At 46.1% G+C, this 17,161-nt stretch overlaps 1 protein-coding gene across 9 annotated transcripts in view; it reads left to right on the top strand.

The window, feature by feature from the left end:
• LOC137426021 (protein furry homolog-like) overlaps window positions 1-17,161 on the top strand; it is a 417,549-nt gene that overhangs the window by 162,667 nt on the left and 237,721 nt on the right. For all 9 annotated transcript variants that reach the window (XM_068114742.2, XM_078776948.1, XM_078776949.1 and 6 more), the window contains exons 3-5: window positions 1,432-1,485; window positions 13,474-13,613; window positions 13,823-13,925. In XM_068114742.2, coding sequence (XP_067970843.2) covers window positions 1,432-1,485; window positions 13,474-13,613; window positions 13,823-13,925 — 297 coding nt within the window. The remainder of the gene's footprint in view (window positions 1-1,431; window positions 1,486-13,473; window positions 13,614-13,822; window positions 13,926-17,161) is intronic.

Raw genomic sequence — 17,161 nt, 5'->3', positions numbered from 1 at the left:
TATCTAGGCATAAGGAAGAACGCTATTGAAAATTGGGTCGCCACGTCAAAATTCCAAGGTGGCCGCCACCATATATATGTCTGAACCTTGTGAGCGGAATATCTTGAAAAATAAGCGAAGTACCAACTTCTAATCTGGTGTGTGGGTGTGGCTACGCATAAGGGAGAACACTATTGAAAATTGGGTCACCACGTCAAAATCCAAGATGGCTGCCACCATATATATGTCTGAACCTTGTGAGCGAAATATCTTGAAAAATAAGCGAACTACTAACTTCTAATCTGGTGTGTGGGTGTATCTAGGCATAAGGAAGAACACTATTGAAAATTGGGTCGCCACGTCAAAATTCCAAGATGGCCGCCTTGCGTCTTCCACTTTGTCAACTCACCACTTCACCGACGGGGGACCTAGGCATAACACTTGTCTTTCATAAAAGCCCCTGTAGTTTCCATCTTGTTTATCGCTGTTACCCCACCCCAACCCTCCCTCTTCCACAGATCTCCTGATGTCCCCTACTGTTGCTGCGCTTCCCTCTTATCTCCTGCTCCCATTATTATATATGTTGTATGTATTGGCTCTTATACGAGCCTCGACTAAGTATATAAAAAAATAATATCTCAAAAAGTTGTTGGCGAATTCAAACGAAACTTGGAGGATGAGTTGGTTAGGTAATGACCAATTAGATTTTTGTTCAGGACTTTTTTTTCTTTTCTTTTTTTTCTTTTTTTTTTTGGATACAAGGTCGAGTCTCGTGTAAGAGCTAACATTGATCACAAAAAGACAAACTGACACATAAAACATATGACAAAGGGAGCAGGACAACAAGATGGAGAGCAGAAACATCGGCAGATCTGTGGTAGGGAGTGGGCTTGGGTGGGGGAGGGGGTAGGGGGGGGTGGGAGGGGTAAAAAAAAAAAAACACGTGGACACTGCTAGGACTTCCAGGAAAGAAGTTGGTTTTTCAAAAAAAGTGGATCTGGGGTGAATTAACGGGGGTAGAAAAGATCAAGGTTTTGGATGGGGGAACATAAGAGATGGTGGTGGACAGCTGTTTTAAAGACCCGGAGGGAGGAGTGGGATTGAAGAGAGTGAGGGAGCTTGTTCCAGAGGCGGATGCAGATCTGGCCTGTCGGTGGGATACAAAGCGTCAACTGTTACTTGTTCAGCCTGGAGGAGGTATATGCGCTTACCTGATCGTACAACAATCGATTTTATCTTCGTTTGACTTGATGCTCTCATCATAAAGTTAATATAGTTGATACAGATAACAAACTATCGGGTAAGTTTTGGCATCCATATGTGAACTCTAATGTAGGGACATCACATGAATGGTTGTTCACATGGTCTGTGTAATCATTTGCTCAGCAGAATAAGCATCCTGGTGTAATTTGTTCTGTCATAATGGTTTTGGGCAAATGTGTGTGTTTCCAGGAGAAACCCTTATCCAAATCTTTGCAACGGAGTGAAGACCCCCATTTTGACCAGGTTCGTTATGCTTTAACAAATGCAATTTTCTTCACAGCTGTGATGATGATGACACATTTTAACAGCATCTTCGGGTCGTTATTGTGGAATGTGATGAGTGTATAAAGAAAGGTGGGATCGGTGCTGGAAGAGGGCATGGGTGGTGCCGTAGCTCATCGGAGTCTCGGATTGAAAGTGGATAACGTTTTGCTTGCCTCACTTTCCCATGACCCATGTGCACTGACCTATCGATCAGCTTTTCTTCTAACAAATATTAGCCTCGACTAATACTCTTCCCCTCAACACATCTTTACTCTTTTTAAGTGTCGTCTGCAGGTCACACAAAGGTTACCTTGTAATACGGACCGGAAGTGGCCAACTTGCCAACACTCCATGCACCGATGACGAATGAGCTCAAACTTTCTCGGGTTTTAATCTGGACGACTCCTCGGTCGAGGGAATTGCTGCCCATTTGCTCCTTTTTGAAAGCTTTTCTTGTGAGGCTTTGAATGGCACATGGAAGGAAAAGCAGGGTGGGGTCGACAGTATTTCCAGAGTTCTATAATGAATGCGATTTCTGTCACCTGTGATCACAAAGCATCGGATTCAGCACATGGGTGGGACACGTTCCACTGGTTGTGCGGATGTTTCTGCTGAGTTTTTTTTTTTCTGGCTAAATTTCATGAACATACACGCCTTTGAGTAGAAAGACCTGTTCAAGAAGAGATTTCTGAAACTTTTCTCTGAAGGGGATTTCTGTCTGAGGATGCTTGTTGTTTGTTTAAAGTCTACAAACATATTTTGCACTCAAGGTGCGGCTTGCCAGATGGCTGAGCGCAATGCACACTCGCGTCTGAGCCGTCTAGCCTGTGTTCGAATCTAGACCCAGCTACAAACATATTTTGCACTCAAGGTGCGGCTTGCCAGATGGCTGAGCGCAATGCACACTCGCGTCTGAGCCGTCTAGCCTGTGTTCGAATCTAGACCCAGCTACAAACATATTTTGCACTCAAGGTGCGGCTTGCCAGATGGCTGAGCGCAATGCACACTCGCGTCTGAGCCGTCTAGCCTGTGTTCGAATCTAGACCCAACTACAAACTGTGATGCTGTTGTCTCACAGACAGGGTGAGCTATCGATGTGCATGCTGTCCCTCGGACGGAAGTTAAACCGGGCGTCCTGTCTGCTGGCGTTAGTTGGTGGACATTAAAGAACCCACTATTTTCTTCGCTAAGAATACACGAGCTATCTCTGCCACCACGAACAAATTACTAACAAGAACGGCACTCAGTCGGGAGCATACATACCTCCACCTGGTCGGTCATACCCAATGGTGAAGGATCACTAACAAAATTAATGATTCTCATATCCGAATCCATATTCAGATCTTCACCAAAATCGAATCGATTTGTCCTTGTCACATTCACAACCTGTTCACCAAGTTTCGTCCAAATCCATCCACAACCTTTTGAGATATCCTGCTATGTATCGTTTTTGGCCCGATCTCCCAATGGTGAAGAATCACTGAAAAGATTCTAGGAGCCGGATCCGAATCTTCACCAAAATCGAATCGTTTCGTCCTTGTGACATACGCCACATCTCTGCCAAATTTCATCCGAATCCGTCCACAACTTTTTGAAATATTTTGTTCACAAACAAACAAACGGACAGACAAACAAACAGACAAACAGACAGGGGTGAAAACATAACCTCCATCCACCTTTGGTGGCGGAGGTAATTACAGCCCTGGCATGCAAAGGGTGTCATCGGCCAAGCCACACCCTCAGCCAATGATGCTACTTCCAGCCTTGTGCTGCCAATGAAGATGAAGTAGAAGAATAAGGAGGCAAGGTACTCTACAAACCCTAATAACTTGGTAATACCTTTCACACATTCTTTTCATAATCCTGAGTTTCCTCATGGTGTTATCATTATGTGTGCCAAGATCTATTTATTTGAGAAATACAAATTATTTGTTGGTGTTTGGGTTAGTATTTGGTCATACTTGTACTTGCCTTCTGGCATTCTATTAATGCTTTACAGTTCTGAAACACCTCTCACCTGTTAAATGGTCATTCTTATTAAACCAATACCAGTGACTAATAGTAGTGCCCTCCTCCGTCAACCCTGTATGTTAAGAGCAGGATTTTCCCTTTTGCCCAGGGCATGACTACCCACTGGCCAAATCTTTTCAAAAATAATATAGTGTGTGTATATATATATATACACACACACACACACACACACACACACACACACACACACGGCAAATCCATGAATGGCACGGTTAGAAAGTAGAAATCGTCACGTCATTCCCTCATTCATATTTAAACTTAATATCTCTCTTTTCATTCTTTTCATTCCAAACAGCATCATTCCATCTTCTTCCACCACCTTTGGCCAAGTCTTTCTCGGTCTTCCCCGTCCTCTACTTCCTTCCACATTCATTTCCATCACTCTTCTCAACCAGTCACTTTCATCCTTCCTCAACACATGACCAAACCATCTCAACCTGTTTCTCTTCACAGCATCCATCACAGGCTCTATTCCCATCATCTTTCGCAATTCATCATTTGTCTTCCTCTCTCTCAGCGACACTCCGCACATCCACCGAACCATTCGCATTTCCACCCTTTCCAACCTTCGTTGCTGCTCTACGTTCATTACCCATGTCTCACTCCCATAAATCATAACACTTCTCACACACGCAGCATACACCTTTCCCTTCAGCTTCAACGACACTCCCCTCATCGTCAGCACGCCACTCAGTTCCCGAAACTTCTGCCATGCACATCTCACTCAAGCAACCGTTGCCGAGTCTGATCCACCTTCTCCATTCAGCATGTCTCCTAGGTAGCAAAATGTTTTCACACCTTCCAACTTCACGCCGTCTCCAAGATCCAACTCAACATTTCCTCCATCTGCAGCTCCCTCTGTGCACACCTTGCACTTGAATGTCGCTGCCACACTGGTTAATGACCCTCTCAGACCACTACATTTTTGATGAACCCACTCAGCGCACATTGTACATTGAATGAAGTTCCTTCCGACACCCTTCCTGCACACAGCACAGGGCCACTTCCCAGTTCTTTCCACCTCACCACATGCTTTACCACTTGCCATCACCTTCGTTTTTCTGATATTCACCTTCAGACCTTTTGTCTCCATACATTCCTTCCACTTGTTCATCTTCTCCTTCAGTCCATCCATACTTTCCGCAAACAACACCAACAGAGGTTCGCTTCCGGTCTTGCCGGCGAGGTTTTCGTGTATTCGCAGCTGTCCACACTCTCCATCGAAATCGAAGTTAAGTAATTGTTCCCATTTGTATTTTCGTTATAACTGTATTTATTTTATGGTGCTGTACGTATAGTGTGTCCCGAGGAAGATTTTCGGTGCAAACTCTCCTAAACCGAGGAAGATTAGGTCTCTCCGAAACTCCCCCCACACCCCTCCCCTCCAAAACTCCCCTCGCCCCTCCCCTCCTTGACTCCCTCTCACCCCTCCCCTCCAAATCTCCCCCATATCCCATCCCTTTCAAATCCCTCCCCTTGTCCCTTCCCTCCTAAACTCCCCCCTCGCCCCTCCCCTTCAAATCTCCCCACCCTCATTTCTTCTCAATTTCCCCCCTCTCACTCCCCCTCCCCAAAGCGTCCTCCCCACTTCTTCCCTCTTCCAACTCTCACCTCCATTTCCCCCAACCTTCTGCCTCGCTCTTCCTCCTCCTCAAATAACACCTCATTGTGCCTCACCCAATCACCATCAAACCTTTTGTCCGCCCCATCCTTCCCTTTCTCCGAGCGATTCTGAAATCTCTGACACACCTTCAACAGCTCTCCCTACCTCTTCCACCTCTTCCACATCTTACCCTACCCCTCCTCCCCCCTGTTCTGTACCGATGCTCCCCCTTCCTCTTCATTAACGGTATGGACCTCAAACATCCGGGGCCTTCGTTCAAACTCAACTGATCTCTCCATACAGGTTGCTTCTGTCAAACCAGACGTGATCTGCTTAACAGAAACTTTCCTCCTTCATGATATCTCTGATTCCATAGTATCTCTCCCGGGTTACTCCCTCCTCCGGTATGATAGACCTGAGCCTCGTCCTGGAGGTGGGGTTGCTATCTTTATCAAAAACTCTCTTCCTCACTCGCCCTGCACTGCACTCTCTCCACCTCACTCCCAGGAATACCTCTGGCTACGGCTTCCCCTTCGCTCCCACCTCTTGTTCATATGTGTGTTGTACCGTCCACCAAACAGTGATGACTCCATCTACATCTCGCTGTCTGATAATATGGACCAACTTCTGTCTACTCATCCTAACTCTCTCTTCCTCATATGTGGTGATTTCAATTGTCACCATGCCAGTTGGCTGGGTGTGGGTACCTCTCTCACCAGCCATGGCTCCTCAGCAAAGGACTTCTGCGACTCACTGGGACTGACACAATCTGTCAATTTCCCGACCCGGATCTCAGTCAACGGAGCATCTTCTCTTCTGGACTTGGTTATGACTAACTTCCCTGAAAATGTCTGCTGCTCTTCTTCTGCTCCAATCGGCTCATCTGATCATGTGCTTGTTAAAGTGGACATCTCTCTGACCATTCTCAGGGAGCCTCCTCAGCATCGGCGAGTCTGGCATTTCACTCAGGCCAACTGGCACGGTCTTCAAGCAGCCATCAATCATCTGGACTGGTCTCCCATCTCTTCCACCTCTGACATCAACTCATCCTGGGAATTCTTCCAAAGTAAATTGCTCTCTCTCTCATGCACAGATTTATCCCATCTCGTCTTCAGTTGTCATACCCTTCCTCCCGTCCAAGGTACATGGAATCTTGTGGTGAGGCTGTTGCCCAGAAACAACTTGCCTTCGTCTCCTGGAAAGCAAATCCAACGGAAGGAAATCTCATTTCCTTTCACAAAGCCTGAAACAAGTGTGTGTCCACCCTCAGGAGAGCCAGGAAACAATATCTCTCCGTTCTCAAGACCGAACTCTCTTATCTGTCTCCCTCTTCCAAATCCTGGTGGCGTCTGGTCAAATCTGTTTCTGGTGTTTGTTCCCCCTCCATCCCCTCCCTTACCTCAAATGGCTACACAGCTGACTCCGCATGTGAAAAAGCTGAATGCCTCAACTCTGTGTTTGCCTCTAAATCTTGTGTCCCAAACCCATCCCTCTCTGTACCCAGTCGTACCCAGCTGCTCCTGCACTCCATGTCCTTTCCTCCTGACAAGGTGGAAAAGTTTCTGTCAACCCTCGACTCTGATTCTGCAACTGGACCTGACGGCATCAGCCCACGGGTCCTAAAATCCTGTTCTTCCGCTCTTTCACTACCTCTCTCTGTTCTCTTCGCCCTCTCTTTTGCTCAAGGTCAACTGCCATCTGCTTGGAAATCAGCCAACATCACCGCTTTGCACAAAAAAGGTGCAAAAGCAGATCCTAGCAACTACAGACCAATCAGCCTTCTCCCAATTATCAGCAAAGTCATGGAATTCATCATTGCTTCGGATATGAAATCTTTCCTCTTCTCCAATGGCTTGATCTCTGATCATCAATTTGGTTTCAGACCTGGTCACTCTACTCTGGACATGCTGCTTCTGCTGTCTCAACAATGGATGGAGGTCCTCAATGCCAAACAGGAAATTAGAGCTGTCTCCCTCGACATATCACGTGCCTTCGATACGGTCTGGCACCCCGCTCTGCTCACCAAACTCTCCTCCTTTGGTATCCATGGAAATCTCCATGCATGGCTGACGGACTTCCTCTCTCGTCGTAGTCAACGTGTGGCCCTGAATGGGTTTCTCTCATCTCCTCTTCCTGTTCAGGCTGGAGTTCCCCAAGGCAGTGTTCTGGGCCCTGTGCTTTATCTGGTCTTCATCAATGATCTCTCTGACTCTCTTGAAAATCCTCTCTATCTCTTTGCTGATGACTCCACTCTCTGTCGCTCCATTCCTCATCCCTCAGATCGGCAGTCTGCAGCCTCCTCACTCTCTGCAGACCTGGACAAAATCACAGACTGGGCAAACAAGTGGAACATGCCTTTCAATCCTGACAAATCTCACACTCTTACGATGTCTCTCCGAAAAGACCGACTCGACAACCCTCCCATCTACTTTCTGAATAATCCTCTCCAAGAAGTTCTGTCACTCAAGCTTTTGGGTCTCACTATCTGCCATGATCTTTCCTGGGAAAACCACATTTCCAAGCTGGCCTCCAAAGCCAGTCACCGACTGGGCATCCTCCGTCATGCGAAGTCCTTCCTTGGCACACCTGAGCTCCTCACCACATACAAGGCTTTCATCCGCAGCTCAATGGAATACTGCTCTCCCCTCTGGGCTGGTGCTCCTGCCTCACACCTGGCTCGTCTTCACGCTGTTGAAACCAAAGCGTTCAGAATCATTGGAATCTCCCGCGATGACGCTATCTCCGAGGGCCTTTCACTTACTCACCACAGGCAGGTTGGTGGTCTTTCCATCTTCTACCGACTCCTCTCCGGCCTTGCTCCCCCAGCTCTCTCTGGGCTCTGTCCCCCAAATATTCCTGCAGGTCGCACAAGATCTGCCTGCAACCCTCTTATGGTTAAACTGCCAAAATCAAGACTCTCTGCTCACCTTCACTCCTTCATTCCTCTTTTCTCCTGCCTCTGGAACAAACTCCCTCACTCTCTTCAATCCCACTCCTCCCTCCAGGTCTTTAAAACGGCTGTTCACCACCATCTCTTATCTTCCCCAATCCAAAACCTTGATCTTTTCTACCCCTGCCAATTTCACCCCAAATCCACTTTTTTGAGGTGACTTTTGTCTTCTTTCCTGGAAGTCCTTGGTGTCCTTGCGTTTCATACCTATCCTGCCTCCCCCCAGGCCCTCTGCCTCCCACACATCTCCCGATGTCCCTGCCCTCAAATGTTGTGTTTGTGTGCTTCCTCCCCTTCTCTCCCCACCTTGTCGACCGCTGCCATTTTTATATACTTTGTTTACTTGTTTGTTTGATTTGTTTGTTTGATAAATGTTAGCTCTTTCACGAGCCTCGACTCTGTATACAAAAAAAAAGAAGAAAAAAAAAGAACACCTACATTCCGAGCCACACCTCCATCACAGCTACAAATAGCGGTGGACTTAGTACTGACCCCTGATGCACTCCCACCTTCACCTCAAACTCACCACTGTTCCCGTCCTTCGTCCTTACAGCTGTGCGCGCTCTCTCGTACATTGCCATCACTTTTCTGATCAACCATTCCTCCACTCCTAACTTCCTAATTGCCCATGTCACTACTTCACGTGGAACCCTTGCGAATGCTTTCTCCAGATCAACAAACCCAAGAAACAACTTCTTGCTCTTCTACATGTTCTTCTCCTGCAACTGGCTTACAATAAAAAGCACCTCTGTCGTTCCTCTTCCTGGCATAAATCCAAACTGCATTTCGTTGATCTTCACTTTCTTCCTTATCCTCCTCTCCAACACCCTTTCCAATACCTTCATTCCATGCTCCAATAACTTCATCGCTCAATACGAGCCACAGTCCAGAGGGTCACCTTTCCCCTTGTATAGAGGGACGAGGGTACTCGGTTCCCAATCCACTGGAATGCGGCCCTCTTTCACCACCAGATTACAGACCTCTGTCTTTCTCTTCACACCCCAACTTCTTGCTGCCTTCAACATATCTCCCACAACTCCCGTCGGCCCTACCGCTTTTCTAATCTTCATTGCTTTTATCGCTTCCTCAACTTCCTTCTCAGTTATCTTCTCTGCCGGTCCGAAGACTGCGTTACTCTCTGTGTTGCCATCCCATTCATTCTCTGCATTCAACAGCATTTCCATATATCTTTTCCATCTTCCTTTAATTCCATCTGGGTCCACAACGATTTGTCCCACTTCATCCTTCAAGCAACTCACCCCCATCACATCGCACCTCTCTTTCGCTATCTGCTTTGCAATCCTGAATACCGCTCTCTGACCCTCTTCCGAATCCAAGCGTTCTCCAAACATTTTCCGACATGCCTCCTGCGCCTTTGCTACTGCTTTCTTTGCAGCCTTCTTGGCTGCCTTATAACTTTCATGCACTGCCTTTTATGTCCCCTTACCGTTCGCCTTCTGCCATTCCTTGAACTTCTTCCTCTTCTCGTCAATCCTCTTTCCAACTTCATCATCCCACCACTATGTTTCCGAGTGCCTCGGTGGTCCTTTTGTCCATCCACATACCTCACCAACAGCTCCCAACAGACTATATTTCATTGATTTCCAACCACTTTCAAGCTCAACTACATCAACCTCGACCATACTCAGCCTCTCTTTTAATGCCTCCCTCACTGTCGCCTCTTTCAACTTCCACACCTTCATTCTCAGTTGGCCTAACACAGACAACCAAGTGGTGCTGTGAAACAGCCTCCTCCCCCGGGATAACCTTTATATCCCGGAGGTGCCCCCTATCTTGCCTGCGCACCATCAGGTAGTCAACGGTTGTCGTGGAACCACCTGACATGTATATAACAAGCTTATTATCCTCTTTCTGGAACTGAGTGTTACAAATCAACAAATCAGCTCCATCAGCAAACTCCAAAATCCTTTCACCTTCTCCATTTCTCACACCATATCCGTAACCCCCATGAACTCCCTCAAAACCGTCCATACTCCTTCCCACATGTCCATTTAGGTCTCCTACCACAACAACTTCCTCATCTTTCACGTTTTCCATCAGCTTCTCTATTGCACACCAGAACTTATCCTTCTCTTCATCGCTCCGACCGACCTGCGGAGCATATCCCGAGATGACGTTCACCAAGAGCTTTCCAATCGTCATTTTCACCATCATCAACCTTTCACTCACTCTAGTCACACTCAGCACACTGTCTACAAACTCCTCAGAAAACAGGACACCAACACCATGCACACCTTCTGGGCATGCTTGCCATACTAACTTGTATTTTTGTCCCTGCCTACCCTTCACCATTCTTACACCACTTCCCATCCATCTCATCTCCTGCACACAACATATGTCCACTCTTCTTCTGACCAATACTTGCACCACTTCTCCTGATCTCCCTGTCATTGCCCCTACATTCCCTGTCCCAAGCCTCAGAAACCGATCTCCACGTGGGGCATCAGACGTTTCGTCGTCATAAATGGAGTGATTTCCACCCTTGCTTCAATCGGGTTCCCCACCTTGAGTTTTGGCGAGAGGGGATGAGGACCCCCGCGGGGTACTTCGGGCTGTACCCTGCCCATATGTAGTTGTAATTGTCATGGTTCCCTTTTTGAGACGATGTTTTATAGCCGGATGCCCTTCCTGACGCCAACCCTTTTAGTCGCCTCTTACGACACGCAGGGATACAGTGTACCTATTCTAAACCGAGATAAACACACCAAACAGCAGCAAATGCATGACATAATTTTAAGAGTCTGCGCTGGTGTTGCTTTTGATGCTTTGGGCTCTTTAAACTCAAAATATAACAATTATTTTTTAACTCCCACGTTGAACTGGTTGTGGCTTTCATTGAGGGAAATTAGTATGTTGCTATGTAGTTTGTGTTGGCATCTTTCCATCAATTTGCATTTTTTAAATTCAAGAAGAAATGAGTAAGTTTTTCTCAAGCTTTGTTTTGTTTAATTTCTCTCGACATTTGTTTGGACTTCTGTACTTTGAATGATGGCTGCCATGTATTCAACCTTGAAAAATGGTTGCTTCTTCTTTATTTTTATTTTTTTCATTAATAACCAGCTGTGTTCTCGAGATTTCCTCCCATGTTTTCCTTCCCACATGATGCATTGAATTTGTCCTCAGAAAATTATCGCATGGTCTGATGAAAGTCCCATGAGATTTATATCAGATCTCATTATAAAATAGAACAGCATTCAGGAGAGCGCATAGTCTCGCCTCGCGTGTTCATTCTGAATTGTAAAAATACCATAGTCAACTGAACACACTATTATTATGGCCCGTGTACCTGTATCATCCATGCGCCCTATTATTCCACATAGTTTCTTGGCATGGTTACGACGACATGAATTTCATGCTTCACTCGTAATGGGGCATAGATCAGACATATTAAGTTTCAGATTTTTGGATAAGGATTTCAATTCAACCAATTATGGCTGGAATACCACTTCACCGATGACGTCATCGTTGTCACCCAATATACCCCATTGAGAGTTGCTGACAATATGCCAAGTTTCAATATTTTGTTGAGCAATTTCAGAGATGATGTCCAAATATTTTCCTTTAATCCCATGTGGATGCCATACCATGTGACGTATGATGTCACAGTTATCAATAAAATATAACATTTTAAAAGCGTAAATCTATTGGTGTGGACACACACATATATATATATATATATATATACACATACACACACACACACACACACACACACACACACACATATCACTCAGAATCTGAAGAAACCCAACTACTTCACGGATATCGGTCAATAACATGCCCATCAAGAACATACAAACTTTTAATAGGAATCATCACATAAATTATCTACCACCACCTAACACAATAAGGAGGTTGAGAGGCAGAATAGAAAGGATGTAAAAGAGGATGTTACGGAACAATGTCCATGCCGCTGAAAAGCATCCCCATAGCATGATGCTGCCACCACCACACTTCACAGAAGGGATGGTGTTAGATGTGTGATGAGCTGTGCTCGGTTTCCGACAGATGTAGCACTTTGAATTCAGACCAAAGAGTTCAATTTTCATCTCGTCAGACCACAAAATATTTTGCCTCATGCTCTCAGTCTTTCACTTACCTTATTGCAATCTCCAGGTGTGCTGTCACGTGCCTTTTACTCAGGATTGGCTTCCATCTGGTCATTGTCCCATAAAGCCTAGATTTGTGAAGTTCTGCAGAGACTGTTGTCCTTCCTGCAGGTTCTCCCATCTCAGCCATGGAATTCTGTAGTTCTGTCAGTGTGGTCATTGGGTTGTTAGTCACCTCCTTGACCCAGGTCCTTCTTGCTCGGTTGCTCAGGCTGTTTGGATGTCCAGCTCTAGGTGAGAGGGTAGTTCCATGTTCTTTCCATTTTCTAATGATGGAGCTCACTGTGTTCTTGGGAACTTTCAACACTAGAAATTGTTTTATACCCTTTCCCAGATCTATGCCTTCTCAGAATTATATCTCGTAGTTCTATGGACAGTTCCTTGGACCTCATGGTCGAGTTTCTGCTCTGACATGCACTGTCAACTGTGGGACCTTGTATAGAAAGGTGTGTTTCTTTCTAAATCATGTACAGTCATTTGAATTGGCTGCAGGTGGACTCCAATCAAGTTGAAGAGACATCTCAAGGATGAACAAAGGAAATTGTATGCACCTGAGCTCAATTTTGATTGTCATACCAATGGGGTTGAATACTTATTTACTCAATACATTTGAGCTTTTCATTTCAAATTATTTTGTATAAAAAAATCTAAAAATAAAATTCCAATTTGACATTATGTGGTATTACGTGTAGATCAGTGACAAAAAAACTCGATTTAATCCATTTCGAATTCAGGCTGTAACACAACCAAATGTGAAAAAAAGTCATGGGGTGTGAATACTTTCTGTGGGCACTGTATATAACTCATGTAATGGACTCTCCGTCCCACCTCACCTGTGTCATGCTTGGCTGCACCTCTTTGTGCTCGTTTAATTAGGATTTGCATGATGCATGTTGAGTGATCATGCACCGTGATACTGGGCTACAAACTATTGTTCATTGGTTTGAATGAATAAATGTTTTCTAAAAATGGTATTCATTCTTACAATTCACATTAAAATAATTTGATATTTCCAAAAACCTCATTCCCCAAAATGCTGCCATGATGTTTGCTTTTTCATTTTGTCCTTTTGAAGTGTCCCCTCTGGCATATGTGGACTGGGAATGTAATTTACGCCTTTTTCACACAGGAACCTGCAGCAAGCTGATTTGCTGATAAATGTGTTCCCTCCAGGTGACACCTGTCATGCCTTTGCTCATAGTGTCCAAGCTGATCTCCTTATACCATTTACTGCCCCTCCTCCCTGTGTGCAGTTGATTGGCTCTCTGAGTGCCGTAGCAGAGTACTGTCTACCATCCCTGCTTCGCTCACTTTTGGCTTGGTATTGGCGACAACGGCCTCCAGATGACAGTCCCTGCAAGTATCAACCTCGAGCAAACAAAGGCAGTAGAGGGTGAGGTGTTTTTTCAACTTTTCGCTCTTTTTTTCGCTCTTTCACGAGCCTCGATCTTGTATACAAAAAAAAAAAAAAAAAAAAAAAAAGGTGATGCTGATAATCGCTCTCATTATTAAATGGAGGGCATGCCTGCGTGTGTTTATTGCGTTTTTGTGTGCTAGTTATGGAAATGCGAGATCTGAAAAGGATTTGGGTTTCATTTTCAGGGAGGAACAATCAAAGTGGTCAGATTGTGACCATGTGGCAGAGCGACATGATCTTGCCATGGATTTCATAATGTGTTTGGTGCTCATTGACGTTTTGAAACAGGTATGAGCAAGCACAGCATTCTCAGAGAAACCGATTTTAAACCAGTGTCAAATTTCTGGATTAAATTTCATTTTTTTTCCTCTAAATTATTGTTCAATAGAGCTTACTATAGAGCGAAAGGTTTAACTTTCTTTATTTTTATTCCTTCACTAGCAGAAGTACCTGGCATTGCCGGCCGGGGGAGGGGAGGGGAGGAGGAGGGGAGAAGAGGGGGGAGGGGGAGGGGGGAGGAGGGAAGGGAGGGGGGGAGGAGGGAAGGGGGGAGGGGGGGAGGAGGGGGGGGGGAGGGGGAGGGGGAGGGGAGGGAGGAGGGGGAGAGGGGAGGGGCGAGGGGGGGAGGGAGGGGGGAAGGGGTAGGGCAGAAAGGAAAGGGTAGGGGTAAAGGGAGGAGCATGGGGGAAAGGGAGGGGGATGGGGAAGGGGTGGGGCAGAAAGGAAGGGGTAGGGGGGAAAGGGAGGGGCATGGGGGAAAGGGAGAGGAGGGGGAGGGGTAGGGTGGAAAGGAAGGGGTAGGGGGGAAAGGGAGGGGCATGGGGGAAAGGGAGGGGGGAGGGGGGGAAGGGAGGGGAGGGGGGGAGGGGGGGAAGGGAGGGGAGGGGGAGGGGAGAGGGTAGGGTGGGGGGGAGGGGGAGGGGAGAGGGTAGGGTGGAGGGGGAAGGGTAGGGGGAGGGGAGGGAGGGGGAGGAGGGAGGGGAGGGATATAGATGGTTACTGGCAATTGATCACATCCACAAATGATGTAATCCACACAATTTATGTACTTTACATAACGTTAATAGGAATACATGGCCGTGTAGATGGGAAATACAGTTTGTTTGAAATAAATCACAAATATCAGATGAAAGTGAAAAAAAACCTTTGTGGTGTGAATGGCAATGTTCCTCGCTGAAATGTGAAAAAACTGAATTACGTGCGAATGCATAACTGTGAGATTATGGCGGCAAAGTTGGAACATCACGTGATCGCTCTGAGCGAATCAGCGCGCTGCTCTGCGACCAGCTGAGATTCCGTGTATAATGTTCCTCGCTGAAATGCGCTGAGGTAAATATGAATAATAAATTCGATATATTTTCACTTTTACGTTTTGGCTAACTCGCTCGCGAACCTGACGAAGATCCTGAGCAAGTTTCGCTACGTTATGCTAACGCTACGTTAGCTACGCTACGTTACGCTACGTTCGCTACATTTATGGCTAAAAATATGGATCTAAAGATGAAAGAAAAAAAAACCTATGTGGTGTGAATGGCAATGTTCCTCGCTGAAATGTGAAAAAACTGAATTACGTGCGAACGCATAACTGTAAGATTATGGCGGCAAAGTTGGAACATCACGTGATCGCTCTGAGCGAATCAGCGCGCTGCTCTGCCATTCCGGTCATAATATTCCTCGCTGAAATGCGCTGAGGTAAAAATATGGTTTAAAAATATTATGAAATAAAATTTTAGGTCGACCATGTTCGTACCAGGCTCAATGGCCATGTTTGTGCCAAATATCAAGTTCGTGAGCCTCTCCGTTTAGGAGTCTATCGGTAACATTACACACACACACACACACACACACACACACACACACACACACACACACACACACACAAACTGTGTTTTATATATACAGATTTCCAGCTGATGCTGTGATTAGTCACTGTGCCGTTTTATTGTCCCCCGTCGCACCGCGGAGCGAAAGGGGGACTATACTATGGTTTTCCCCTCCGTCTGTGTGTGTGTGTGTGTGTGCGTGCGTGCGTTGAACGTTGTGAGCGGAATATCTTGAAAAATAAATGAACTACTAATTTCTAATCTGGTGTGTGGGTGTATCTCGGCATAAGGAAGAACGCTATTGAAAATTGGGTCGCCACGTCAAAATCCAAGATGGCCGCCACCATTTATGTCTGAACCTTGTGAGTGGAATATCTTGAAAAATAAACCAACTACTCGCTTCTAATCTGGTGTGTGGGTGTATCTACGCATAAGGGAGAACGCTATTGAAAATTGGGTCGCCACGTCAAAATCCAAGATGGCCGTCACCATTTATGTCTGAACCTTGTGAGCGGAATATCTTGAAAAATAAACCAACTACTCACTTCTAATCTGGTGTGTGGGTGTATCTACGCATAAGGGAGAACGCTATTGAAAATTGGGTCGCCACGTCAAAATCCAAGATGGCCGCCACCATATATGTCAACCTTGTGAGCGGAATATCTTGAAAAATAAGCGAAGTACCAACTTCTAATCTGGTGTGTGGGTGTATCTACGCATAAGGGAGAACGCTATTGAAAATTGCGTCGCCACGTCAAAATCCAAGATGGCCGCCACCATATATGTCTGAACCTTGTGAGCGGAATATCTTGAAAAATAAGCCAAGTACCAACTTCTAATCTGCTGTGTGGGTGTATCTACGCATAAGGGAGAACGCTATTGAAAATTGGGTCGCCACGTCAAAATCCAAGATGGCCACCATCATTTATGTCTGAACCTTGTGAGCGGATTATCTTTTTTTTTTTTTCTTTTTTTTTTTTTGTATACTGAATCGAGGCTCGTGAAAGAGCTAACATTTATTTCACAAACAAATCAACCAGACAAACAAAATATACAAAAGAGGGAGCAGAAGCCAAGATGGGGAGAGAAGGGGAAGCACACAACCACAACATTTGAGAGCAGGGAGAAGTGTGGGAGGGAGAGGGCTTGGGGGCAGGAGGCGTGGGAAGGTGAGGGGGGGAGGGGGGGAGAGGGGTATAAAACACATGGGGACCGAAATTAGCGGGGGTAGAAAAGATCAAGGTTTTGGATGGGGGAGGATAAGAGATGGTGGTGAACAGCTGTTTTAAAGACCTGGAGGGTAGAGTGGGATTGAAGAGAGTGAGAGAGTTTGTTCCAGAGGTGGGAGAAAAGAGGAATGAAGGAGTGAAGGTGAGCAGAAAGTCTTGATTTTGGCAGTTTAACCATAAGAGGGTTGCAGGCAGATCTTGTGCGACCTGTAGGAATATTTGGGGGACAGAGCCCAGAGAGGGCTGGGGGGGCAAGGCCAGAGAGAAGTCGGTAGAAGACGGAAAGACCACCAACCTAACCTGCCTGCGGTGAGTGAGTGAAAGGCCCTTGGAGTTAGCTTCATCGCGGGAGATTCCAATGATTCTGAACGCTTTGGTTTCAACAGCGTGAAGACGGGCTAGGTGTGAGGCAGGAGCACCAGACCAGAGGGGAGAGCAGTATTCCATAGAGCTGCGGATGAAAGCCTTGTAT

The sequence above is a fragment of the Myxine glutinosa genome, chromosome 4, assembly GCF_964187855.1.
Source record: "Myxine glutinosa chromosome 4, kmMyxGlut1.1, whole genome shotgun sequence".
Lineage (NCBI taxonomy): Eukaryota > Metazoa > Chordata > Myxini > Myxiniformes > Myxinidae > Myxine > Myxine glutinosa.
Note: the sequence above shows the minus strand (reverse complement) of the source record. Positions and strands in the feature narration are given on the sequence as shown.